The sequence below is a fragment of the Muscardinus avellanarius genome (assembly GCF_963383645.1).
Source record: "Muscardinus avellanarius genome assembly, chromosome: 16".
NCBI classification, from domain to species: domain Eukaryota; kingdom Metazoa; phylum Chordata; class Mammalia; order Rodentia; family Gliridae; genus Muscardinus; species Muscardinus avellanarius.
The window spans coordinates 72,335,375-72,355,304 of record NC_137802.1 but is presented as its reverse complement, the minus strand read 5'-3'; the positions used below and the strand labels follow the sequence as shown (position 1 = coordinate 72,355,304).

The window sequence follows — 19,930 nt, the reverse complement described above, 5'->3', positions numbered from 1 at the left end:
AGGCGTGCGCCACCACGCCCGGCTCACTAAGAAGCCGAGGCTGGCCACAAATCTGCGATCCTCCCGTCTCAGCCTCCCATGGGATTACGCATGGAGATTTTCGTCTGTCTGTTCTTCTCCTCGTTGGCTCAGTACCTAGGAGAGGGCCGGCTGTGTTGTGTGGTCAGGTCCCCCCGGCTTTGCACCCACCAGTGTGACCAAGCGTCCCGGCCGCCCTGTGTGTGGCCGGCGACTGTGCCCAGGCCTCCCGTCGTGCTGATGGGTGCGGACCATCGCGCGTCCTGCTCCCGTGGCCCCGGCTTGCGATGCCCCGCGAGGGCGGCCGGCATCTTTGCACGTCTCTTGGCCTCTGAACGTCTTCTTTGGGGAAATGTCTTTTCAGATCCACCCACTCTTAGGCTGGGTTGTTTCTTCTTCCTGAGTTTTGGGGGTTCTTGGTCTATCCCAGGAACACGCCCTTGATCAGATACCGATTTTGCGTTTGCAATTTCTCTTTTTGTCTTCTCCAGTGTTTCTCAAGTCGGGCATGGTGGTGCACACCTATTATCCGAGCCCATGGGAGGCTGAGACAGGAGGATTGCGGGTTCGAGGACAGCCTCGGCAGTGTAGCAAGAATCTCAGCAACCTAGGGAGACCTTCTTTCAAAATAAAATAAGTAAATACGTAAGAAGGGCTGGGGGTGTAGCTGGGAGGTAGAAGGCTCCTGGGTTCGATCTCCAGGACCACAAAAATAAATGAATGAATAAATAAATAAATAAGGTGTTTCTTAAAAGCAGGAGTTTTTCATTTTAATGAACTTCAATCTATCTTTCTTGATGTTCACATGGGTGTCATATCTAAGAAACATCTGCTTGATGATATTACTATGTGTGTGTGTGTGTGTGTGTGTGCGTGTGTGCGCGCGTGCGTGTGTAATACTGAGTATGGAACTCAGGGGCATTCTACTCTGAACTACACCTTCAGCCCTATTTTATTTATTTTATTTTTGTTTATTTAGTTATTTATTTTGCTGTACCAGGGCTGGAACCCAGGGGCATTCGACCTCCAAGCCACACCCCCAGCCCTACTTTTATTCTTTATTTTGAAACAGGGTCTCACTGAGTTGCGGAGGGCCTCACTAAGTAGCTGAGGCTGGCCGTGAACCGCAATCCTCCTGTCTCAGCCTCCTGAATGCTGGGATGACAAGCGTGCGCCACCGCGCCCGGCTTTTTTTTTTTTTTTTTAAGAGTCTCACTAAATTATGGAGGGCCTCACAAAGTTGCTGAGGCTGGCCACGATCCTGCAATCCTCCCATCTCAGCCTCCCAACTACTGGGATTCCAAGCATGTGTCACCACGCCAAACTTACAATTAATTTTTATACTAGACTTTTATGCTATAATCTCGCTGGATTCACGTATGGGTGCTAAATGTGGTTTTATGATTTCCCTCTGATTTTTTTCTGTAAACAATCATATTATCTTAGAAACAGATTTATTTCTTCTTGTCCAATCTTTATGACTCTCCTTTTCTTTTCTTCTTTTTCTTTTTCTTTTTTGTCTTCATAGGCCAGAGGCTCCAGCACAGCACTGACAGGGTGTGAGAAAGTGGGCGCCCTTGCCCCTTACCTTGTCGCTGATTTGGGGGGGAAACAATTCAGTCTTTGTTTTTTTTTTTTTTGTTTTTTGTTTTGGTGGTACTGGGGATGGAACCCAGAGGCTTTCTACCTCCGGGCTATACTCCCAGACCTTTTTTATATTTTATTTGGAAACAGGGTCTCACTAGGTTGCTGAGAGCCTCACTCAGTAGCTGAGGCTGGCTTCGAACCCGTGCGATCCTCCTGTCTCAGCCTCCCAAGCGCGGGGATGACAAGCGTGCGCCACCACGCCTGGCTAACAATTCAGTCTTTTACCACTAAGAATGATGTTCGCTGTAGGGTCTGTGTGGGTCCTCCTCATCCTTTTGGGCAGGTTTGCTTCTGCTCCTAGTTTTTATTATAAATGAGCGTTGGGTATATGTCAAGTGCTTTTTCTGCATCTGTTTATGTAATTATTCTTGTGGACATCTCTGGCTACTTTCTTAGGATTAATTGCTAGAAAACAAAACAAAAGGTCCACACCACGAAACCAGCTATTCTGTGTAATTAATATGCATCAATTACAAAGGAATGCAGAGGGCCAGAATGCAGGACATTTTTAAGAATTTTGTGCCCTATTTCCAAAGTGCCACATGCCCCCCCCCCCCCGGTTGTGCTACACTCCATCCTCCTAAGGCTTGTCTACACTAGAACCTATCATTGTTGCCAGTTTTTTAAAAATCCTCCCCCCAAAATGGTATCTTGTTTTCCATTGTACACAATTGTGCACTTACCGTATTTCTCTGGACACAGGCATTTTATTGATTGTATTTATTCTCTAGTAAATTGCATTTTTCTTTTCTTTTTGCTGGTTTTCTGCTGGACATTTACTCTTTTTCTTTTAGATTTATATGCTTTTTTTTTTCCTTTGTGGTACTAGGGATGGAACCCAGGGACATTCTACCACCGAGCTATACCCCCAGCCGTATTTTTTATTCTTTACTTTGAAACAGGGTCTCACTGAGTTGCGGAGGGCCTCACTAAGTAGCTGAGGCTGTCTGCGAACCGCGGTCCTCCGGTCTCAGCCTCCCGATGCTGGGATGACCAGTGTGCGCCACCACGCCCGCTCTCACCGAAGTTGCTTATATCCATTCAGAGATCAAAGGACATCCTGGTGGCCTCTAAGTCCTGACAGTTGGTTGCGAGGTGACCAGAGGACGGCACATTTCCAGTCTTCTTGTCCCTCCTTCTCACCAGCACACCAAACACACCAGCGCCATCCCCGAGACCCAGGGCTTTCCCAGCTCGCCGCATCCTGCTCACCCCCGTGGCAGGCCAAGGTTTCCACAAACCAGGCAGACAGCCTGGCTGCGGCCCAGGCCCAAGGCCCCGCTGGTTCCCTGGAGGAAAGAGCAGACTCCAAGCCAGGAAAGGGTCCCAGAGAGGGGTCATCACACGCCCCCCCCCAACCTGCCTTCAGGCAGGAGTCTGCTTACACCCTTTCACAAGTCCTCAGGGGAAGGTAATTTGCATCAATTAACTGACTGATTCATTAAGGAGACACTGTGCTCAGGAATGGGGGGGGGTCCGTTCAGGCAACTCACAACCTGGGAAAGAAACAATGGAACAACAAACTGGAGGTTCGATGTTGATGTTGTAAGTGATGCGAAGGTCTGGCCTGTGCCTCTGACCTGGAGGGCTACTACTCAGTACATCAGTCTTCCTTTCTCCTCAAGGTCTTTCTGAAAAGATGTTTCCTGGATGTATTGGTTATTTACTGCTGCCTAACAAACACCTCCAGCCTAGCAACTCACACGGCCACCTTCCTTTCGTGGCCACCTTCGTTTAGTGCGTAGCTCTTCAGAGTGGGCCGGGCTCAGATGGGCGGGTCTGCTGGGCGCCCGGGGCTGGCTCGGGTGGCTGCGGCCATCTGCGGCCCTCTGGCTGGAGGTCCCAACTGGCCTCGGGTCACATGTGTTGGGCACTGGCTCCGGCCATCGGCTGAGTGTCATGCCTCCTTGGGCTGTGCAGGGGGAGGCTCTGGAAGCCCAGACTCTGGGACTTATACAGGGACACTTTCCATATCCTCCCGGTTAAAGGAGGGCCTGTCCAGATTCAGAGTGACAGGTGCCACTCATTTTTTTTTTTGTGTGTGTGTACTAGGGATTGAATTCAGTAGCATTCTGCCTCTGAGCTACACCCTCGCCCTTTATATCTTTTATTTTGAAACAGGAGGGTCTGGCTAAGTTGTCAAGGTTGATCTTGAGCCTGTGATCCTCCTGTCTCAGCCTCCCAAGTCCTGGGGTTACAGGCGTGGACCACCATATCCAGCTCAGGAAGCTGCAAAGAGGCGGGGCCGTGTCTAAGCCCCGCCCCGGCGCTGACATCGGGAGCCCTCTGTGTCTGTCTGGCGGTAAACCTGCCCGCTTCCCTCTTTCATTTCTGCTTTTGTATTTTACAAGCCTCAGAAAATGACAGAAACTAAAAATCCTCCATTTTCTTCAAGCCAAACATCTTCTAGCTCTACCTATAAACCCTTTTTAACTTAATAGCAGCCTGGGAGTTATCACCCGAATAAACCATCCTTTTTTATTTTAATGGATCATATAATAATTTTATGAACAAACCAAACTATTTGCAGTACATACAAATATCCTTAGAACCAAACTGCTTCACATATGTAGAAAGATCATCAAAAATTAAAAAAAAAAAACTGTAGGCATTTCAATTTCCCCCCAGGTTTTATTTTCTTTAAAGTTTTTTTCCCCCTGTGATTCCTAAATTCCCAGACATTTTACATTTGCATTCCGGGCACGAGTGGAAAGTGACTTACAGTCCCTGCCAAGCCAGAGCTGGATCCGCAGAAGCCCCAGGCCCCTCGGCAGCCTTAGCCCCAGCGGCTCCACGCAGCCCACGGACTAAGGCTCCCGCCGCCATGGCCGGCCGGCCGGCGCTCCAGTCTGAGCTCAAGGATGGACCCCCAGCTGCAGGTCCCAAGCACAGCGCCTCGGCTTAATGAATCAGTCAATTAATGGATACAAATAACCTTCCCCCAAGGACCTGTGAAAGGGTTTAAACAGACCTCTGCCTGGAGGCACGTTTCCGAGGGGGCAGTGCCTGCTTGGTGGCCCCTATCTGGGTCTCTTTTCCTGGTTTGGAATGAGCTCCTTCCCCCAGGGGACCAGCCGGTCCTTTCTGCCAGGACTGGGCCGCAGCCAGTCTGCCTTCCGTGTGGATTGTGGAGACCTTGGGTCTGTCTGGGTGAGCAGGACGCAGCGTTCCGGGAGGGCCCGTGGACACCGGGGGTCTCTCAGTGTGCCCAGAGGGGCCTGGGGATCATGCTGGTGAGTCTGTGCACTGGGGAGAGGCTGGAGGGCTGGAGGGGACCCCGGGTGGCACCCCAGCCTCCCGGCCTCCCAGTGCAGCCCCGCAGCGTTTCTGGGGAGCCCACCTGCCTGGCTGCTATCAGGCGCTACCTGAGCCGGTGTCCTCAAATGCCCCGGATCGGCAGGTCCAGCTGGGATGCCTGCTCGCTCAGGTGGAGGACGGTCCGTCCCACAGAAGGCGTCGGGAGCCATCTTGGAGGAAGGGCTGAGCCGGCATTCGGACTCTGCTCAGACAGACCGCGGCCCTTTGAAGAAGGGCACTGGGGCTCCCCTGCGTTCTAGGCTTAAGCAGGAGAGCGGGCGGGTGCCGGCTGCACTTGGGGGTGTGGCCTGACTCCTGGCCTGCGCTCTGGGTGTATTTTAGCAGGGGTTTTCTGGGTGAAACTATGAAATTTGAAGAGGCAGGATTTCGCCTGTGTGTGGCCAGATCTGTGTAATAAAATATCTTGCAACTGGGAATGCAGATTTTTTTTTTTCATGAACTGTGACCCTCCTGTCTCAGCCTCCCAAATGTTGGGATCGCAAGCGTGCGCCACCACGTCCAGCTCAGCGGATTTTTACAAAGCAAAATAACTGGGTTGTAGACGTGGAGGCTGGAAAATATACCGTGAGGACCCACACCGCAGAGCTGGGCTTCCAGTCTCACCCTGCCACCTGCCTGCTGGGCCGGCCGCCTTGGGCAAGTCGCCTAACCTCTCTGGTAGACCTCACTTTCCTCTTTTTTACAATGGAGTAATACCATGACTCTTTTCACAGGAGTATTGTGAGAATTATATGCGATAAAAGCACATGAGAAGAGCCTAGGCCAGGACCAAGCCCCTACACGAACATTAATAAGTGCTCACTACTAGAGTGAAGCCGGGCGTGGTGGTGCACATCGGTAACCCCGGTCCTTGGGAGGCTGAGATGGGAGGATCGCAGGTTTGCGGCCAGCCTCAACTACTTAATGAGGCCCTGTTCCAAAATAAAAAATAAGCTGGGTATGGTGGCACACAAGCTGGGTATGGTGGCACACGCTGCTATGGTACTAGGGAGACAGAGATGGGAGGATCACAGGTTTGCAGCCAGCCTCGGCAACTTAGTGAGACCCTGTTTCAAAATAAAAAAGTAAAATGGGAGCCGGGAGGTATGGCGCACACTTGTCATCCCAGTACTTGGGAGGCTGAGACGGGAGGACCATGGTTCACCAACAGCCTCAGCTACTTAGTGAGGCCCTCTGCAACTCAGTGAGACGCTGTTTCAAAATACAGAATTAAATATAGAGCTGGAGGCGTAGCTCAGAGGTAGAATGCCCTTGGGTTCCATTCCCCAGTACCGCAAAAATAAACAAACAAACAAACAAACAAATGTATCCAAAGGTACAATGCTGCTGAATTCCATTCCCAGTACAATAAATAAATAAATAAATAAATAAATAAATAGGAGGGCTGGGGTATCACTCGGAGGTAGAACTTTGGCTGCGGCCCTGACCTGGCTGTCTCCGCCAGCTCTCCCTCCAGCTCCGACACCAACCTGCGCTTCCCAGAGGGCAGCGGCCTCCTGCCGGGCGGGCGCTGTGAGGAGCCGCAGCGGGGGTGCGCCCTGGAGCAGCTGTGCGGCGTGTTCCGCGTGGACCTGGGGCACATGCGCTCTCTGCGCCTCTTCTTCAGGTGAGGCGCGCCCTGTGGCTCCCAGGGGTGGCCACTGCTCATGCTGGGCACTTTGGCTTAAAAAAAGAAGCCAAAACGGGGCTGCTGCGTCCAGTGGTGCCTGCAGGCTGCCCGCTCCGCCCGCGCACCGCGGCACACCTGTGTGATCGCCACCCTTCGGCACAGCGGCCTTGGTAGCACCTTTCTCCACCAGCGGCCCAGAATCCCTGGCCTGTAGTTCCCCACGTCTGTGCCGCCTCCCGAGAGCCAGGCCCAAGACCTCACCCCAGGCAGCCTGAGCTAGAGAAGCATGTCCCCGGAGGGGTGCCACGCCAGACCCACGTCAGCCTTCTATCTGAGGCTGGCCGAGGGGGGCCGATGACATGGGCGGTGTCCACTCAGTGTCCCCAGGAATCCTCCCAGAGTGGCCGCCCATCCCAAAGGGCGCACACCCACCCTGTTCCAAGTCGGCTTCCAGCTAACCCAGGCACTGGGCATCTACCCCGGGTCTCCCGGACAGAAAGGGGCCGCGTGGGCCTCAAGGCCACTCGGGGTCGCCAGGACTCCTGGGGAAGCTAGCTTGCCCTCTGGCTGGGGGAGGTGGGGACAGGTGTGTCCAGGTGTAACCCCGCCCCTCCCCGGCCTCTGCTCACTGTCTCTGAGGCAGGCGGCTGATGGGGTCTGGTTGTACCTGGAGATAAGAGCCCACATTGCCTGTCCCCTCAGCGACGAGGCCTGCACCAGCGGTCAGCTGGTGGTCGCCAGCCGAGAGAGTCAGTACAAGGTTTTCCACTTCCATCATGGTGGCCTGGACAAGCTGTCAGAGGTTTTCCAGCAGTGGAAATTCTGTACCGAAACACACCTCAGAGACCAGGTAGCTGAGCAACCCCGCCCTGTTGGGGGGCAAGGGGGGCACCCAGTCGGTCTTGGTGGGGATGGGGATGTACTCCGTGGGTCAGGGAGGGGGATGGGGGCACCCAGTCAGTCAAGGAGGGGGATGGGGGCACCCCTTCGGTTGGGCTGAGGGATGGGGGATGTACCCAGTCAGTAGGGGCTGGGGATGGAGGTACACCCAGTTGGTCAGAGAGGGGGGTAGGGGATACCCAGTCAGTTGGGGTGGGGGATGGGGGTACCCAGTCAGTCGAGGAGGGGGATGGGGTGCACCCAGTCAGTCGGGGTGGGGGATGGGGGTACCCAGTCAGTCGAGGAGGGGGATGGGGTGCACCCAGTCAGTCGGGGTGGGGGATGGGGGTACCCAGTCAGTCGAGGAGGGGGATGGGGTGTACCCAGTCAGTCAGGGCAAGAGATGGGATATGTATCCAGTTGGTCAAGGAAGGGGTGGGGTACACCCAGTTGCTGACCCACCCAACCCTGCCCACTCCTCTCCATGGGCCAGCACTCCCGGGCACGTCCTGCGCCCCGTCCTGTGGCTGGGTCTCCACGTGGGCTCGCAGGGCTGTGACCTGCGGTGGCGACCTCGGTCCACGGTCAGTCGCCGGGCGGCTGGCGGCCTCTCCCCCTGGGTCTGAAGCCCTGTGCCCACAGCTTTCTGGAAGTCAGCGCTCTGCACTTGAAAAGTCGTGTTTTGACAAGACTTCCTGCCATATTTGGCTCAATCTACATACGAATGAAATAAGAGCTCTTTAATTATCAGTTTAAGACACCGTATGTGCTTATTAGAAACGGGCTGACTTTAAACCCCGTCCTCCCCACCCGGCCTCCTGCTGGCGCCCTTATTACAGTAGCGCGGCGCTGCTCCCCCAACACTGAACAACCTTTGATTTTTGAATTAAATGTCAGCTGCAGTTTTGCCCTGGATTCGTGACTGCTCGGGAGACGATCTGACGGGCCGGCTCCCCGGCCCGCAGACAGGACCCTTTGTATGTAGCCAATCACATGTAATTTATTGCAGGCCCTCCCGGCAGAGGGAAGTTGGGCCGCACGGGGCATTAATTCCGTTTCTGCGGCTGGGGTCGGCCGAGGCCCCGGCAAAGGAAAGGGTTTCAGGGCGAAGGTATTTTCATTTTAATCGCGTCTAATTACACTTGCCATTTAGAGGTTTGTATGCAGAGGGGGCAGCGCTTCCCCCTCCTCTCGGAAGGGAGCTGGCATTTAGATCCTGGGAACCTCGTGGCCGCTTCCGAAGCTGGTGCTGGAGGCACTCATATTTGCCCAGTTTCCCGCCTGTCCAGCAGGTCGCAGACGAGAGGACATGCATGCAGTTCTCCATCCGTAGACCCAAGCTGCCGTCCTCCGAGACCCACCCCGAGGAGAGCCTGTACCGGAGGCTGGACGTGTCCACCTGGCTTGGCCACCTGAACGAGCTGGGCCAGGTGGAGGAGGAGTACAAACTGCGCAAGGTCAGGCGGGCGCACCTGGCTGCCGGGCCCGGCGGGTGGCGGAGGAGGGTCTGGAGGGTCCCTGGTGGGAAGCTGGGCTTGGCAAAGAACAATCAACCCCGCTGCCGCCGTGCTGGAAAAACAATCCCCAGCAAGCGGGGCGGGACCCGTCAGTCTGCACAGAGGGGCTGCCTGGTGCAGTGCAGCATTCCCCAAACTAGGGATTAGGCCGACGTGAGAACCCGCAGGCCACTCGGAGCGCCGCCCCGGGGGGTTTTTGACATTAAAATGAGCCGGTTTGTGCCCGTATGGGAACGAGGCTGTGCCTCCCCTAGTAAATATGTGCAAATTGCCAGGGCCTGAATCGAGCCCTTGCGAAGCCACCAAACGTGCATCTCTGGGGACTTGGGGTTCTTTGAGCCGCCCCACTTCCCCTCTCCCCAACTCCTACAGGCCATTTTCTTTGGCGGCATTGATGTGTCAATCCGGGGAGAGGTCTGGCCTTTCCTGCTGCGCTATTACAGCCCCGAGTCCACGTCCGAGGAGCGGGAGGCCCTGCGGGTGCAGAAGAGACAGGAATACATGGAGATCCAGCAAAAGAGGTAACCCCGCCCCACCGGCCCGGCCCGGCCGCCGACCCCGCAGGACAGGCCTCAGCGCTGATAACGTTTTTCCCTGACCCACGTTTTCTTTGGAAAATGGGTCTCCCGGGTGCATGAGCGGCGGGATCCAAGCAGCCCTGTGTCCACCCGGTGCCTTAGCAGACACAGCAAGGTGTAAGAATTCTTCAGTCCCCCAGCTGCAGGCCGGGCCTCTGAACAAAAGGAGCAGGAGCTGAGTCCTCAGCTCCCCTGCGGCTGCCGGGTCTGGGTGGAGCCCCTTTGGGGTGCGCGGCCCTCCTCTGGGGGCCAGGACCCACCCAGCTGCCTTGCTATTGGCAAAGGACTGTCCACCCCCACCCAGGGGAGCGGGGGTCTGTACCAGCAGCAGTAGCAGCAGCAGGGCTCCCAGCCAGACAGACAGCAGGGCGTAGGGGAGGGCTCTTCCCGTGTGGGCGGCTGGGCCCCCTCCCTGGCCAGCCACTCACCACCGGCTGTGGCTGACCGCTGGGCGGCGCTCTGCCCAAGCCAGGCTCTCCATGGCTCCCGAGGAGCAGCAATCCTTCTGGCGCAGCGTGCAGTCCACTGTGGACAGAGACGTGGTTCGGACAGATCGGAGCAACCAGTTCTTCCGAGGACAGGACAACCCGAATGTGGAGAGTATGAGGTACCCTACTGGCCAACGCTGGGCCTCGGCTGCGAGTCTGGGGCCTCCCCTGCTCTCTGGGCCTCGGCTGCGAGTCTGGGGCCTCCCCTGCTCTCTGGGCCTGGGAAAGGGACTTTCTGCAGGATTCCTCCCAGCTCCTGCAGCCAACGCCCCATAATGTCCCGGGAAGCCACAGGGTCACTCAAGGACACCAGCAGAGCCCCGTCCCTCTGCCACTGTGCCGTTCATGCCCAGGGAGACAGGCTCTCTGTGCCCTCTGCACGCCTCCTAGTGGGTGATACTCCTCTGATACGGCCACAAGGGCCGGGGACTGGCATCTTTGACATTTCTGCTGCAGTTTGGCAAGTTACTACTCAAAATTAACAGCCCATAAAAACGTCCCTGCCAGCCGGATGTGGCGGCGCACACTTGTAGTCCCAGTACTTGAGAGGCTGAGACAGGAGGATCACGCAGGCTTGAAGCCAGTCTCGGCTACTTAGTAGGACCTTGTTTCCAAATAAAATACAAAATAGGTCTAGGAGTGTAGCCCGGAGGTAGAAAGCCCCTGGGTTCTACCCCAGTACAAAAAAAAAAAAAATGTCCCTGCCAGCCCACCCCTTGTCACGGGCAGCTGACCACTGAGAAAGTCAGACCCCCATTTCTCTTCACCCACTCTGGGCCTTGGGCCTGGTGAGCAGCTAACTTGGGCCTTTTGCAAAACAAGGACCAAAGCTTGAGCTCCGGAGACAGCCACAGGGCGCGGGGCCGCCGCCGTCCGACGTGGCCTCCCCAGGGTCTCCAGCCGACGCGGACCTCGGTGAGGACGGTGGGCAGTGGATCATGCCCGCCTCTGCTCTCTCCACCGCCCCGCCCGGCCAGGAGGATCCTGCTCAACTACGCTGTGTACAACCCAGCTATCGGCTACTCCCAGGGGATGTCGGACCTGGTGGCGCCCATCCTGGCGGAGGTCCTGGACGAGTCGGACACCTTCTGGTGCTTCGTGGGTTTGATGCAGAACACAATCTTCGTCAGCTCTCCCCGGGACGAGGACATGGAGAAGCAGCTGGTGAGGCTCGGGGCTCTGTGTGTGCGCGTGTCTGTGTGCGCGTGTGCATGTGTGTGTGCGCATGCGCGTGTGTGCATGTGTGTGCGCGCACACGTGTGTGCGCACATGTGTGTGCATGTGTGCGTGTGTATGTGTGCGTGTGTATGCGTGCATGTGTGCGCACACGCACTAGGGCTCCATGAGAGAGCACACACTGCCTTCTCTCGCCGTCGGGGTCACCGTGCTGTGTGTGTCTTTGCTGTGAGTGGTCAGTGGGCAGCTGAAGCCAGATGGCCACTGCTGGGAGGGCGTGGGCCCTTCGCCCTGGCCTCCAGGAGAGCCCCACCCAGGCCGTATAGGTGCAGAGGCTGCACCCGGGGCCTCCCTGGCAGGGCGAGGCAGGGACAGGCCCTGTCACAGGAGAGGCCCTGACCTCTTGGGTCTACCTGGGCTGTAGGGCTCAACACAGCCACGGCTCCTAGGTGGAAGCAGAGGGCCTTTGGTGCTGCCTGGAGGCCCAGCAAGTCCACCCTCTCTTGTCCCTTCCCTGAGGGCCGCTGGCACCCCTCCAGGCCCCCCAAAGGGATCAGCTGCACAGACCAGACAGTACCGAGTGAATGAGCCATGCTGGGCTATGTGTGTGACCCAGGGACTCAGCGAAGCTCCTGTTTGCTGATCTCACTACCCGTTACCTCTGTGTGTGTGTGTGTGTGTGTGTGTGTGTGTGTGTGCCAGGCACCTGCTGAGAATCAGTGCCAGGCCCTGCTGGAAGGGATGCGCTCGACCCAGAAAAAAAGCTGGCTGGGAAGATGGCAGCATGAGCAGCGGATGCTGAGCCTGGGGTGGGGGCACGGAAAGTGCCTGGGGTGGAGACAGGGAGGCAGCAGGGGCCGCAGGTGCCCTGGGTCTGGCCCTGAGCGCCCGGAGGCTCAGCTGAGCAAAGTGTTCTGGGTAGCCGCGCTGAGCGGCCCCGGCTTGTTGGACCACGCACGCTTCGTGCAGAGATGGCTGATGGAGGCTGAGAAGCTCATCCTGTAGGCTAAGGGTTAGGGCTCCCGAAGGTGGGATGGGTCGCCAGACACTGAACACAGCAGAGGCTGTGAGCCAGGCAGCGGGGCAGGGCAAGGAGACACTTTATACAGGTCGCAGGTAGGGAGGCATCCATCCGTGCAGGCTCGGCAGGGACAGGGGCGCCGGTGTGGCGGGGGCTGCCTGCCACCCCCAGCTGTGACCTCAAGAGCTCCCTCTGCGTCCTCCCGCGTCTGTGTGATGTCACGTTTCCAGGGCACCCGGGAGGCTGTTACAGCCTCTGACGCCATTGGCCTCAAAGGCTCACACCAGGACACGACCAGGTGACTCACTGGCTGCCAGAGATGGATTTCCCGAGGTTGTCAGTGAAGTCAGCCTGAGCCCGGTGTTGCCAGAAATAGTTCAGATCGTGGCCACGTTGCTGGGGTGACCTTATGCAGGTGCCCCAGGCCCCAGCTCATCCCTCCCCACTGTGAATGCTCTGGGCATGACGGGTAGTGATGGGCTGGGGGATTCCCCGTGGCACAGCCCCCCAGGCACGGGGGCACCATGCCCGGCCTCCATCCGGAACAGTCTGATGTCTGGGAGAGCTTAACAAAGGCAGGTGTGCGGGTGGGGACCTACGGGCGGCCAAGGCGCAGGCTGAGCGCCTGGCCTCGCCCCCAGCTGTACCTGCGGGAGCTGCTGCGGCTGACGCACCTGCGCTTCTACCAGCACCTGGTGTCGCTGGGCGAGGATGGTCTACAGATGCTTTTCTGCCACCGCTGGCTGCTGCTCTGCTTCAAGCGGGAGTTCCCCGAGGCCGAGGCCTTGCGCATCTGGGAGGCCTGCTGGGCCCACTACCAGGTGAGCACCGCGCCCACACAGCCAGCCCCTCCCACGGCACGCGGTCCCACGCGGCTGGCCTCGGCCCTCGCGCGCCCGCCGTGTAACTGAAATGGATGCAAATTGCCCGCTGACTGCGCTCATTACCGTGTTCTGGGGCTGAGCTCCCGCCTGTCACAACCAATCAGCGTGAGGGGCATTAGCGCCCAGCAAGCGCTCAGCAGCCCGGACGCTGCGCCCAGCGCTGGCCCTGCCCCACTCCCTGGGGACGGCCCTGCCGGCACCCGGCTCAGCGCCCCTTCCTCCCGCCCAGGGCCCTGCCTCCCCGGCCACCCCCTGGAGAGCCCTGGGTCAGCCATTTATCCCGCTCCCTGTCCGCCGGCATCAGCGTCTCTGTCGCAGACCCCCCTCCAAGCACAGGCTGGCTGTCACAGGGCTTCAGCGCTAGGTTAGGGATGTGCCAGCGCTACTAGAGAAGGGCAAATATCTCCAAATCCATAGCCCTTAAAAAAAAAAAAGAATGTGGGTTCATGCAGGAGGGGCGCGGCTCCACCCTCCCCAGCAGCCTTCGCAGCTTGTAGGCCCTGCGGGCTACACCTGGTCACAGGGCATCTGAGTCCACAGGGCACAGCGTCCTCTGCCGGGTGGACTTGCTCGCCGCGGACCCACTGAGGATGAGACACCTGCACTAATAAAAGGAACCGTAGCCGGGGTGGTCCAGAAGGCGAGATCTGACGTGTGCCCCGCGTGCACGTGCACGCACGCACACATGCACGCACACACGCATGCATGCTTGCAAATGGTACCTCACTCTTTCCAGTAACAAATTAGCCGCCTTTTATATGTTATGTTACACATGATGGCAGTGCCAGGCACATGGGCCTTTTTTTTTTTTTTTTTTTTTTTGGTGGTACTGGGGTTCCTGGAAGCCCTTCTACCTCCGGGCTACACTCCCAGACCTATTTTATTTTATGTATTTATTTAATTTATTATTATTATTATTATTGTTATTATTATTATTATTATTATTATTTTGGTGGTACTGGGGTTCCTGGAAACCCTTCTACCTCCGGGCTACACTCCCAGACCTATTTTTACATTTTTATTTGGAAACAGGGTCTCCTAAGCCAGCGTGCGTGTCTGGCTTCGAACCTGCGCGATCCTCCTGTCTCCGCCTCCCAAGCGCGGGGATTACAAGCGTGCGCCACCACGCCCGGCCACATGGGCCATTTCTCACGGGGGATTTTCATCATTTCGCTCTGTCTGTCCCAAGTTCAAAGAGATGCAGTGAAAAAAAGAAGCGGGACTCACACGCCCACCCCACTGGCCGCCATTCTATTGGAAGCCCGAAAAGCAAGTTCGTGTTGTTTTAGACTTTGGGCTAAACAGCTACATTGGAAACATCTTCCCAGATCAGTGGAGTACAGAGGGGGCTGGAGGATGCAGGGGGCTAGTTGGCCAGGGACGATGCCTTCAATTCCTGAGCAAGCCCCGGAGGACGTCTCGTCCACCTCTCTCCAGTTTTCCGTGGGGCTGTCCCACGCCTCATCCCACGAGCCGAAACTCCCTGTGCAGCCCATGTTGAAAGAGCTCGGCCTCCCCCTTCCACGCTCTCCAGAGAAGCTGGGCGTCCCCTTCCCAGACCTGTGGCCCAGCCAGAGGTCAGCTTGCGGCCAAGGGCTGGGCTGAGCAGACAGGAGCTGAGCATTCGAGATCAGCTCCGAGGAAGGGCCGGGCAGCCGGGGGATGGCGTCTCCCGGAACAGGCGTGCCCTGGGTGGGCCCTTCCCCTACAGGGTGCTCTGCAGGCCAGATCGGAGTACTCGGTTCCCTCAGCCTGGGCAGTGGAGGCCAGTGGACTAAGCGTGGGTTCCCTGGTGCTCCTGTCCCTCCTCCACCTCCAGGAGCCATGGTGTGTCCGATGCAGCAGGCGTCCAGGCAGGAGACACACGGGATGCCCTGGCCAGGACTGCCTGTGGGCAGCCTGCTGCTTGGGCAGGCCCTGCAGATGGCCTCAGGGGAGGGCAGAGGGCTTCCCCTGGGGCCTCAGCCCTCCTGGTGAGCTCAGGGAGCTGCTCTGCTGAGATCTGCTGCCTACTCTCAGCCAGACGCTCGGGGCAGACCGGCCTGGTGGGCAGCTGCCCACGGAGGCTCCTCCCTGCACTCTGGGCATGTTCTGGCCCAGCCCTCTGCACATGCTCCTCTGAAGACATTTGCAGCTGCAACTGGGCAGCGAGCCCCCTGGGCAGGCTCTGGAGGTAGGGCGTGTGCTGGCCCATCACGAAACCCAGCGGGTCTCCATGAGCCCAGCAGGGAGAATGCCAGTTAGGGCGGCGGGCGTCTGGATCTCACAGCAGCCCCGGTGCTGACGCCTGCCCAGTTTGCGCCTGGGGAAACTGAGCTGGACGCAGCTGCGCAGCCTGCCACGGGACCGCAAGCCCTGGCCCCACGCGGGGGCGGCCTCACGTGGGCCTCCAGGTGGACGGCCGGGGCCCTCTGAGCGCCGCTGTCTCCCCCAGACCGACTACTTCCACCTCTTTATCTGTGCGGCCATCGTAGTCATCTATGGTGATGACGTCATCGAGCAGCAGCTGGCCACCGACCAGATGCTCCTGCACTTCGCAAACCTGGCCATGCACATGAACGGGGAGCTGGTGCTCAGAAAGGTGCGGCCGTCCTCCTCCCTTCCTCCCTCCTCCTGCTCTCCCTCCTCCTGCCCTCCTCCTTCCTCCTTCCTCTTCCTTCCTCCCTCCTCCCTCCCTCCAATGTGCGTCCTGGCCCCGCTCCTGCATGAGGTCTCCTGGCAACCCTGCCCCTCTGCACTGCCCGTAGCCCTCTTGTGGTGCTGCGCCCTTCCTCTGAGGCCCCCGGGCCTAGACCGTGCACCCAATGGCTGTCTCCATGCTGTGCGAATTTCAGACTGGCGCAATGCACTCCCAGCCCAGAGCTAGGAAAACCGGGGAGGCGGCTGGATAAAGGGAACCTTGAGCCTCTGCCACCACCGCCTCTTCCTGGCTCCTGCTGGGGTCCTCCTTCCTAGACCTCCATCACTCAGCACTCCGCTGGTGAGAGCTCTCTGGCTGTCCTTCAGGGACACACCAGAAGGGGTAGCATCCAGGGTACCATCCTGCACAGGACTCCTGTAACAGACCCCTCAGGGGCTGAAGGTGGCTCTCGGGGAGGGCTCTCGGGAGAGGAATCCCGTAAGACCCGGCTGGCCGGGCCTGGCTTTGCGGCTCTGGCCCTGCTCGCCCGTCTGTGTAGGCCGCCACGCCTGGGCCCCGTGCCCACACAGTGTGCCCTCAGGTGTTGGCCTCGCTGCTGTGCTGACGGCCGCTCCACGGGGACCCTCCCCTGCCTTCTGTCTTTGCAGGCCAGGAGCTTGCTGTACCAGTTCCGCCTCCTGCCACGGATCCCCTGCGGCCTGCATGACTTGTGCAAGCTGTGTGGGCCCGGGATGTGGGACAGCGGGTGCATGCCCGCCGTCGAGTGTGCCGGCCACCACCCGGGCTCCGAGAGCTGTCCCTACGGGGGCACGGTGGAGATTCCTTCCCCCCAGCCTCCAAGAGAAGGCAAGAAGGGCCCAAAGGCACCCCGGGAAGGCTTCAGTTTCCGCAGATAGGGGGACTCTGCACTGGACGGGGCCGAGGGGACCCCGGCCGAGTTCCTGGGCCTGGGGGAGGGGCGGGAGGGGCGAGGAGGGGACAGATAAGGTAGAAACAGAAGGAAAATGCCTTTGGGCACCAAGCAGAGATGCGTGTCCTAATAACAACACAGTCAGAGTCCAGAACTGGACATTGCAGAGGGCCAACCTGCTGCCCAGAGTAAAACCAGATCCTGCTACTCTGCTGCCTGGACGCTCGCCTGGACGCAGGCTGTGTGTGGACCCCTGCAGAGGACTTCGGATGACTGGGTTGCCTCCTCGCCAGGCAGCGGGGATTCAGGGATGGGGAAGAAGCCGAATTCCCACCAGCGCCAAGGGGTGAGGACGATCAGGGGTCCTGTCCAGGCCCAGAGACATCTCTGTGAACCCGATACGCTTCCTCACCAGACCACGTTCTCTCCGAATGAACCAAACGCTCAAATACCAGAAGAGGTGTTAAGAGTTGGGGTCTCACAGCGGTCTTGTGAGCGCTCCGTGCCCTGCTGTGGGGGGTTGGCTCCTGTCACCTGCAGCCACAGGCCAGTGGGTGGGTTTAATCTGTGCCTGAGTGTCTGCGGTGTTCACGGTCAGCCCCACCAAAGAGAACAGCAATGGATCGGGGGTGTGCATGCGTGTGCGTGCACGTGTGTGTGTGTGTGCGCGCGTGTGCAAGGTCCTCTAGAGCAACCCACTCTGTCCTGAAGAAGTAGCAGCTTATTAACTAAGCAGTCAAGACAGAGGCCCCGAATTAGCCAGGAAAGTTCACCCCCGCGGGACCTAGCGCCTCTGCTGTGAACAGACCGCCATCGCTCGGCTTTGGTGGTCAACAAAGGAGCAGGTCAGGGCTCCTGCTCCTTGGGGGAAACCAGGTCTTCCCAGCATGCTCCATCCTCCGCAAGACGGAGTGTCCATGGCTCCTCCCGGGATGGACGGGCGGACACACAAGAGCCTGTGATCGTGTCCTGATGCTGGCCACTGCACAGAAAGCCAGTCTGGAGCAGGTGGGGGCCGAGCCTGAGCTCGTCCATGAAGTGCCGAGTCCTCTTGGGGCGTGGCCCGAGGGCTCCCTCCTCTTCTCTGCTTTCCCCCTCAAGGCTGGGCGCTGCTGGACGGTGCCACTTGTAAAAGATGTCTGTCAACAGGAAAGAGGGGTGTCCCTGTCCCAAGCCCCCTCTCTGCCCAGGTAGTCTGTTCTCCATGAGCCCAAGTACCTCTGCAGGCTTCCGAGTTCCCGGGCCCCTGTGTCCTGGAGCCTCCTCGGTGTCCAGATCTTGGGCCGCCGGCCATTACAGCTTAGCGATGGGGTCCTGCAGGGCTGGCACCGGTCCCATGTTCATCTCCACCCTCGTCCTGCTTATCGCCTTTGCTTCTTGGGAAAAGAGAATTGCCTTTCTGTGTGGGCTCCTGGTCCCCAGGCAGATGGCCAGAGCCCAGGCCTGTCCTGCATCTCTGACCCTCCTCTAGCAGCCGAGCCCCACAAACAGGTATCAGAGCTCTCTGTTACCACATTCAAGCTGTGTGAAGCACATTACCCCCAAGCGCAGTGGCCTACACCCTGCCCAGGGGGCGCGGGGCGCCCGTCTAGGCTGGGCAGTTCTGCTGGAGGTCGGGGTGGGGCTCCTGCCTCCTGCCTCCTGGCCAGCCCTGGCGGAGCAGGAAACGGGCCAGTGTCTTTCCGAGCCTTGGTGGACGCCGCACCTGCTGCTGGTGGTCAAGCGGATCACGTGGCCCGACTCCACGTCTGGGTGGAGAACTGGTCCCTCTCCACCAGGGCTCCTCTGCAGTCACGTGACGGGAGCCTGGGAGTTTGGAGGGGTGGAGGCCTAAGACTATCGTTAAAAACCCACCCACCACTTCCAGGAAGTCTGGGTCCAAATACTACCATTCCAGACCACTCCTTCCCTGGATGGCAGAGCCAGCCCTGCCCACCCACCGCTGCGTCTCAGGGGGCCAGGGGGCAGGTGCAGGGAGCCACGCTTGCCTTGAGGGTCCTGGGTAGAAGACACTGGTTCCGTGTCCACCACTCACGTCCCTCGGCCCGACCCAGGCCCAGCAGCTGCATCCTGTACCAACCACCACCCTGGCCCTCCCAGGGCCATCTGCACCTGCCGGGGGTCCCCGCGGCCCGACCTGGGCGCGCAGGGCTCGGAGAGCCGAAGAAGCCCCGCCCCTCCCTCCGCACCTCCTTCATCTGGATGCGATTAGAAGAAACCAGCCAAAAACCCTGCGGCAGCTGCTACCCCAGGATTATTCCCAGCCAGCAAAAGGCATTAGGGTGATAATTCAGTCATTAGACTTCTAGCCTTCCCCCTGCCAGGACGTGCAAATAGGGGGTAATCAGCCCGACGCGGCCTTCCCCGGCGATGCTGCTTATTTAACCCATTTTTTAAAATGACACTTAATGTTATTGGCCGGCGTGCGTGTGTGTGCATACTTAAAAGTTGGCGCTTGGTCCAGCCCCATCGCTAATGTCTGTGCTGACAGCCTTGTGCGAAGTCGCCCGGGGCCCCTGGGAGGAGAGGGCACCTTTGATGTGCGCTGACCGGGCGACGGGGCGAAGCTTGATGCTGCCGCCGCCGCCGCCACTACCACCCCGACACCGGGAAGGTCCTGCTGCCTTCTGGCTCGGAGGAGCAATGTCGGGAGGGGCAGGAGGGGGACGCGTCAGCAGGAGATGGTTAGAGTCGGACCTGGGCCAGAAGGGTGTCCTCACCAGGGTGCAGGGGCGCAGTGTGCTTTTCCAGAAGGTTCCAACTCAATCTCAGCCAAGAAGACTCACGAGTCACGGCCCCCAGCCTCCGCCGCAGGGGAGGGGACAGGGTTGAAAGAGCAGTTGCGAGGCAGCCTTGGGCCGGGATGCTCTCTCTCGCCAGACGGCCCTGCAGCATCTCTGAGCAGCTGGAGCGTCAGGCAGGAGGGAGGTTTTGGAGCCAGGAAGGCAGGGCCCTGACCACACGCTCGGAGTTTTCCAGTGAAGCCCAGCTGGGCAGCAGAAGGCGTGGGCTCGGGGATGGGGTCTTCCCTGTGGCCACAACTGGCAGAGGTACTGGCTGGGCCTTTGGCGGGGATGCTGGGTGGCGATGAGGGAGTGGGTGTGGACCGTGGGAGGGTAGCGGTTCCTGCAAAGTCCTCTGAGCTCTCTGGTCTGTTGCTGCGGCTCTGGGCAGAGATGACTTGGGGGTGGGGAAGGGCCCTGGGGCGATGGGGACCTGCTTCTACCGAAGCCGCATGCGCCGT

General features: G+C 58.7%; 1 protein-coding gene across 2 annotated transcripts in view; it reads left to right on the top strand.

Moving 5' to 3' along the window:
• TBC1D16 (TBC1 domain family member 16) overlaps nucleotides 1-16,672 on the top strand; it is a gene marked incomplete at both ends in the record, with an annotated part of 55,209 nt that extends 38,537 nt beyond the window's left edge. The window contains 9 exons of one of the 2 annotated variants that reach the window (XM_080714260.1): nucleotides 6,428-6,589; nucleotides 7,295-7,442; nucleotides 8,764-8,928; nucleotides 9,361-9,509; nucleotides 10,039-10,173; nucleotides 11,032-11,218; nucleotides 12,893-13,072; nucleotides 15,570-15,716; nucleotides 16,424-16,672. In XM_080714260.1, the coding sequence (XP_080570386.1) occupies nucleotides 6,428-6,589; nucleotides 7,295-7,442; nucleotides 8,764-8,928; nucleotides 9,361-9,509; nucleotides 10,039-10,173; nucleotides 11,032-11,218; nucleotides 12,893-13,072; nucleotides 15,570-15,716; nucleotides 16,424-16,672 (1,522 nt within the window). Of the gene's footprint in view, nucleotides 1-6,427; nucleotides 6,590-7,294; nucleotides 7,443-8,760; nucleotides 8,929-9,360; nucleotides 9,510-10,038; nucleotides 10,174-11,031; nucleotides 11,219-12,892; nucleotides 13,073-15,569; nucleotides 15,717-16,423 lie in introns of both variants that reach the window. The other variant, XM_080714259.1, reaches the window with a different exon arrangement.
• Nucleotides 16,673-19,930: the final 3,258 nt, after the last annotated feature.